This window comes from Triturus cristatus, chromosome 9 (genome assembly GCF_964204655.1).
Source record: "Triturus cristatus chromosome 9, aTriCri1.1, whole genome shotgun sequence".
Taxonomy (NCBI): Eukaryota; Metazoa; Chordata; class Amphibia; order Caudata; family Salamandridae; genus Triturus; species Triturus cristatus.
Window position 1 is genome coordinate 51764590 of NC_140592.1, and position 6787 is coordinate 51771376.

Genomic DNA, 6787 nt, shown 5'->3' on the forward strand with positions numbered 1-6787 from the left:
GCCCACCACTGAGATCATGGCAGCGGCTCATTCAAATATCAGTATTAGTAACATGCCAGGTGACATGTTCCAACTTCCAGTCATTTGTACTGAGAAACATTAAATCAATAGGATAACCTAATGTATAGATTTTAGCATGATATGCTCCATATGATTAAGGGCGGAAGCTCGGGTCCGTGGAAGCAGCAATTGCTTGCATTTTTCAGCTTGCTGGTTGCCTCTTTTGCATTAAACCACATTAGACTTTGTGAACTAGCCAGAGTGTTGTGTTTTTTTTTTACATATGGAATTTGTTTCTCCACAAGAAAATATATTTTTCCCAGGGGGAAAATGTGAATTTTTAGAGCCTCTGGCTTCCTCCAATATGGAACTTTGCCTGATTTACAATTCCACATGGAAGAAATTCCAATGAAAATGAAATTACAATACTTTCCCAAAACACCTACAAACAGGAGGGTCAGCTTTAGCGCTGGTGGCCCAGTGTGACAACGTTTGTTTACGCCCCCAATGACATCCTCTGCGGATTCCCTCACCACCCCCCTTTAACATTGCCCCTTAAGCCTCTAAAACCTCTCTCTCACATACATTTTTGTTTTATAGCGCCACTCGTACCATTGTATGGTGTCAGAGCACTATGAATCACACACGGATTACACAGAAACAGTGAATCATACGTGTGCAAATCAGTGTATAGGAAATGTTGCAGTAGACAGAGGGCTACAAGGTGTAGGAGTCGCATGTCATCCATACTGGTAGGCAGGATAGTTTAAGAGTGCTTGGAATGGTGAAGCATAAACTCAATTTAAAACATAACACCATGGTTGGGTGTTGTCTTTACTAATAAGAATTGAGTTCTACACAAACGAACCCTTTTTTACAACATTAGGATAATGAAACCGGGGAAAAAATATAACTCTCTAACCTATAACTTGCAGACTGCATTCAGCTCTTAGATGACAGTTAATAGCTCACTGTTCTATATTACGATTTTAACCTATAAACTGCAAGCAACAAAAGGATCTCTCTGACAAAAGAAGTAATCCACTGACCTATTTATATGCACTTCTGTGATCTGCGTGGTCGTGTGCTTTGCAGCAGGCACACTAACCCTCTGCGCTACTTTATGAGTCAGAACTTCACTTCAGCTTTCCACCTTCCCAGACAAACCTCATCCTGCCCTACTGCCCAACTACCTTCCACCTTGCCTTCATGGTACCCCTTCACTGGGGGTTCTTGAACTGTAAGTGGAGGGTGGCTGACATCACCGGCTCTGCTCTTATCTCACTTGCCTCTCCTAACTTATACCCCACTCCAGACCCCTCAGTGTTCTCATAAAGGCTACCAGAAGCTAGAGGTCAACCACAGACCATCCATGACATCCTCCTGCCTGACCTCACTTCCCCTCCCCATCCAAGACCCGCTGACCAACCCTGCTGGCCTCAATCACCCAGTCATCAGCGGCCCCCTGAGCAAAAACCCGTGTCGTCATAAGGGAGGGGCGCGTATGCAAATACGAGATCAGGGTGTCATCCAACCAGACAGCGGAGGTGCAGGCTTATCGGCCAATCAGGGTCAAGGTTTGGCTGGGGTATTTATAGGGGTGCGTCACAAAGCCTCCCATGGGTATCACTGCGGCTGCGGGGGCGCAGGCGGCACTGAGCGCCAGTTGAGGACAGCGAGAGAGAGGCTGCAGCCGTCGCCCCCCGGAGCAGCACAGAGCCCGGCCGAGAGCGCCCGACGCACCGCAGCTGTCACTCGCAGGCTCCGGGGTAAGGGTGCACGCGCTTCTGTCGCTCTTCATTCTTCTTTCCACGGAGACCTATCATTCTTCCAGCACTGACTCTCACACCTCGCACGACTTGTCATTTTCATTATTTTTCGTTGGTTTCTTATTACTGCAGAGTGTTGTGTTGGGAGTTTGTAAGTTAGAAACTAAGGTCGGTGGTACAGGGACAAATGACCGCTCCCTATGGCTATAGATATTTTAAGTACTAATTTGCCCTGTATTTTCCGTAAATATTCTTTTTTTCACTTCTATCGCATTTTTTCTGTTGGTATTTACAATACAAATGTGTTTATCGCTCCATATATTTCAGGTCGTGTGTGATTACATTGACTAACACCATAAAATACATCTAAGCACTGGTTTGTTACTTGTACAGTGCAGTATGTTTTCAACATTCCATTCAACTTCAGGGTAGTTGAATGGAATGGTCTCTGGTGAGAAATAGTATTTTGTCGGTGACTGGTTATTTATGAGAAAATATCCTGGTTCTTTCAGACTGCATCCATTTTGGTAATGTAATCCTCTTTCGGGCTACAAATATGTTTGTGAGGCCATATACAGTGTGTCACGAGGCCACACTGACTATGTGCCAGAATGATTATGGTTTTTTTTTGTTGGAATTTCTTTATTGTTTCATCATATTACCAAATAGAATGAAACATTACATAGTGGTTTTTACATATCACGTTATCTGTAGTATTATATTCGTTATTTATTATATTATTAGGAATTCCAGTCTTTGTTAAACTCCAAACTTGTAGATAATAACTGAGAATAAACACCCCTAAACCTCCCTCCCCCCACCAGCTTCTATCCAACGGAGTTAAATATGTTATTGGATATTATACGTTTTCTATGAAAAAGAAACCTTCCAAATGCTGAAATTCAGTACCTAGGAGTCTTGTTGCGTACCAATGGCTTGTCCTTCCTGGCTATGTGAGGTCTGTGTGCCTCGCTGCCCTCCCTCCCCTGGATCTACTTGCAAGGTCTGGGGAGTGGTTGTCGGTTCCTGTACCATAATTCCCCAGGCTATTAGTACCCCTGGTAGTTTCTCATCTCGTCTTGGTATTTTCAAATTTGGCAAGTGGTAAGAGGTTGTTGTTTGTGGGTAATACCTGAAATTGGATTAGCAGATTGACAAACTTATTTGTATCTCTTTAAAGCAGTCAGTGATTGTCTTAATCTTGTGTTTTTTTTTCTCCAGGCTAAAACAAGTTAACGTTTACGTGAGGAGCAATCTATCTCCTGCCATGTCTAGTCGTGGAAAATCTGGGGGTAAAGTTCGAGCTAAGGCCAAGTCTCGCTCCTCGCGGGCTGGACTCCAGTTTCCAGTAGGACGTGTTCATAGGCTGCTGAGAAAGGGGAATTATGCCGAGCGTGTTGGGGCCGGAGCCCCTGTGTATCTGGCCGCTGTATTGGAGTATCTCTCAGCTGAAATCCTGGAACTGGCGGGGAACGCTGCGCGCGACAATAAGAAGACCCGCATTATCCCTCGACACTTGCAGCTCGCCATCCGTAATGATGAAGAACTCAACAAGCTGCTGGGTGGGGTGACTATTGCACAGGGAGGTGTTCTACCCAACATCCAGGCTGTGTTGTTACCCAAGAAGATCCAAGCATCCAAAAAGTAGGGCAGAAGCCAAAAGACCTCACAAGACACCTGCCTATCCTAAGGCAACTGACAGTTAGAATAGGAAATTGCATTTCTGGGGAGAAATAATAAAAAAAATTCCAGCGTGGAATGCTATAATGAATACGTAAACTAAATTCTTCTGTGTTTTTTAATGTGAACCCCCCTGACACATTGGTCAGATAGTCATTCTTAATCAGAGGAAGACGTATATCTGAAGTGTTTCTGTCGATTTGGAGCTGTTGTATACATTTTCTGTAAACAAAATGTTTACGTTTTTTTGTTTACGCTGGATTAGGATGCGACCGCCCATAGGGCAGTCACAAACATCATTTGTCAATGGAAGCTGGTGCGGGGGCGGAAAAGGCCCGCAGCACAAGCTTCCATTGACAAATAATGGTAAAATACCGATTCCTTAATTTAAGGAATCAGTAAATTACCGAATCCTTAAATCCTATGTAGGGAGCACTCAAGTGAGTGAATTTTTGGTTTACGGATTCGTTATTTACCACCAACTACAAGTTGGTAAATACCGAATACCTTTTAAAAAGCAATTTTGTGCTATTTTAAAAGTACCATGTGGCAGACATGTATGTGTGCCACATGTGCACACATGCACGATTCAGGGGTGCAACAGGGTGTCAATGTGACACCCTGCCACCCTTGAATATGCTCCCCCTATTACCGATTCGGTATTTACCGAATCGGTAATAGTGAATGGCTTCCCATTCATTCCTATGGGCCTCCAGGCCCATAGGAATGAATGGGAAGGTATTCCTTATTACCGATTCAGTAAATACCGAATCGGTAATAACGAATATTACCGAATCTGTAAAATTTACCGATTGTTTACCTACATTCTATTTACCGATTCTTAAATACCGAATCGGTAAAATTCGGTATTTAGGAATCTGTAAATAGAAATTACCTACATATGGCCCTCAATCTTGACAGCCTCACCCTAGGAACTGCTCAATAGATTGTGGTGGGGAGTACCAGGGTTGTGAGCTGGCCCGCTCCGGCCTCTCCGTAGGAGGCAGACACAGGCCAGCTGGAAGAGCTATGGAGGCTTTTGCTGTGTACCTAGGATTGACATTACCATATAATGAGAGGTGTCCCTTTTTAAGAAAAGGACAACCTGGCAATTTGAATTTAATACTGTAGGCGTGAACACTTGTTTGCTCACATGACTTGGGTCACTACATAGATTCGTTTGAAAGCATGCAGGTGCAACAGTCAATCCTGGTGTTTGTGGGCAGCAGATTCTTGTGTTTCACTGACATCTTTATGCAACAAATGTATTTTCTTCGAACAAAACTCTTGTTATGCATAAGTAAGAAGGTTTCCAAAACGTAGCCCTGGCGATTTGAGTTGAATTCTGTAGGCAACAGCTGAGTGGCAGTGGCAAACCAAATGTGGTCTAAAAGGGTGGAGTGGAGCTGTGGCATTTTGCGTACTGATGCCTGCTAATGAAGTAAGGCAGCAGTACGGGGCATAAGCTGTTGCACAGTCTGTCCAGGAGGAGTACAGGCACTTTGTATCTCACTGGTGATGTGGACTTCTAATTTTAGGGTCTGAGTGACAGCCGCTGCCTGACATCTGTCGAAATATGTTGTCAACACAAACTGAAAACAGGCCAACAAGCCTTAAATGTCATGTCTATTTTAGTGTCCATCAGGTTTATTGGCATCAGAAAGTAGTTCAAAGTCATTCTTGTTTGTGATGGAATTTTACATCCTCAGTGAACGTTGCTTGGAATGTAATTAAAAGAAAAGATAGCTGTTCATCAGAAGTGTAGCATCACACCTCACTACGTGATCACAGGACAGGGAAAAGGCATTTGTGCATCGGTTCAAACGCCAGCCTTCGTGATTGGCATCAACAATCTAGTCTGTTCGTTTGATCTTTGAGTACAAACTGCTTTCAGAACACCTAGAGATAACATCTTGTGGTTCAATGTCAGATCAAGTAACTGTAGTTTGAAAGATAAACGGGCTGGATCAAGTTTGCAAATACAGTTTCTCAAGAGGCTATCTGTCTTGCTGCAATATCAATGCACAAGTATAAAGTTAGAGTTGATGGGTGTCAATAACCTCCTGTGAACGCAATAAGAATGTTATCTTTTTCTACATAAATTCTCTAACATACCAACGTTTCGTTGCAAACATTTCGTATTGCAAACCTTTATTCATGCAACTGTGTGCAAGGTTCCTGGTTTTTGAATTCCACCACAGTATAGTATTGATCAGGAACGGCCCGTGCATGTAAGAGTGGTGGGGCGGAACTCGACAAACGACGATGAGGGAAAATTAAATATTTATTTCATTTTCCCTCGTCTTTCGAGTCCCCCCACCCGCCCCGCCCCACTGCTCTTACCTGCACGAGCCGTTCCTGTTATTAACATTTAAGCATAGAAGGCAAAGAAAAGCCTGCAGTAAAGTTCTTGTGAATGGTGACCCACAAAATATCCCGCAGGACATGCAGTCCGTTCATGGTTGGGATACTTTACTGGGTAAGAGGGAGGAAAGCTGGCAGGAACCTTGAGCACCTTTTTAAAGTCTCCGCTGGCTGCACTCTTCCATAAGTGATAACATTAAAATACTCACATTTGTTGCTTTTACTGTGTTTTATATGTTCCCTTTGTATAAACAATAGGAAAACTTTGAAATAACTCCCGTTATTGGAAATAATAAATTTCTGTGCCTTACTTTTGACACGTGCTGTTGTATTCTCTGTACACACAAGCAAAATTGTTATTATTTTCTATAAGTGTTTTTGAACCGTCATATTGAAAATACTTTGGTTTCTAGTACCATTTGTTTGGGTGAAACAGCTGGATGATAACGCTGCAAACTGTTAACTTGTATTTAGAATTAGGATTTGCACTTTAGAAGAAACACACCGACATGCACTGTTCTTGTGAATTATTCTGGTCTTTGCTTTATATAAAATAAAGTACTCTTTGGGTCCTCCTCCTGATTGTGTTTAATCTTTCATGACTTACTTGCACTGACCAATGCTTGATTACTCATGTTCATGATTTTCTTCGAGTACTTTTGACTAACGCTTGCTATGGTGTCTGGCGGTTTCTTGATAGGTGTACTGCAATTTCTGAAGACTGGGGGACCCTTTTAGTGTAACTCCTCTTGTCATGGCGACTTGTGTCATTTCGAACTGCCCTTGCTTCCTCGCCCCTCTTCGTTTAGGTTGCCCTGCCCCCTGGCCACATTCCATAGGTGTCTAGGACCACTGCCCAGTTCTGCATCAACTCCCATCTAGACTGCAGAATTTGATGCTGATGGGGCATTTCATCTGCACAGGGTGGACGGAATTAGATCAGAGTTGGGCATGAGGCAAAGTTGGGCATGAGG

At 43.3% G+C, this 6787-nt stretch overlaps 1 protein-coding gene across 1 annotated transcript; it reads left to right on the forward strand.

Moving 5' to 3' along the window:
- The first annotated feature begins 1629 nt into the window (after positions 1–1629).
- Positions 1630–6395, forward strand: LOC146797373 (histone H2A type 2-B). The gene is made up of 2 exons (XM_085624376.1): positions 1630–1769; positions 2991–6395. Exon 2 carries the CDS (start codon positions 3037–3039, stop codon positions 3415–3417), a length of 381 nt encoding a protein of 126 aa, XP_085480502.1. The 5' UTR covers positions 1630–1769; positions 2991–3036; the 3' UTR covers positions 3418–6395.
- Positions 6396–6787: the final 392 nt, after the last annotated feature.

What these genes read in the sequence shown, in the direction of transcription:
- LOC146797373 (XM_085624376.1), top strand. Translation starts at nt 3,037, where the DNA reads ATGTCTAGTCGTGGAAAATCTGGGGGTAAAGTTCGAGCTAAGGCCAAG.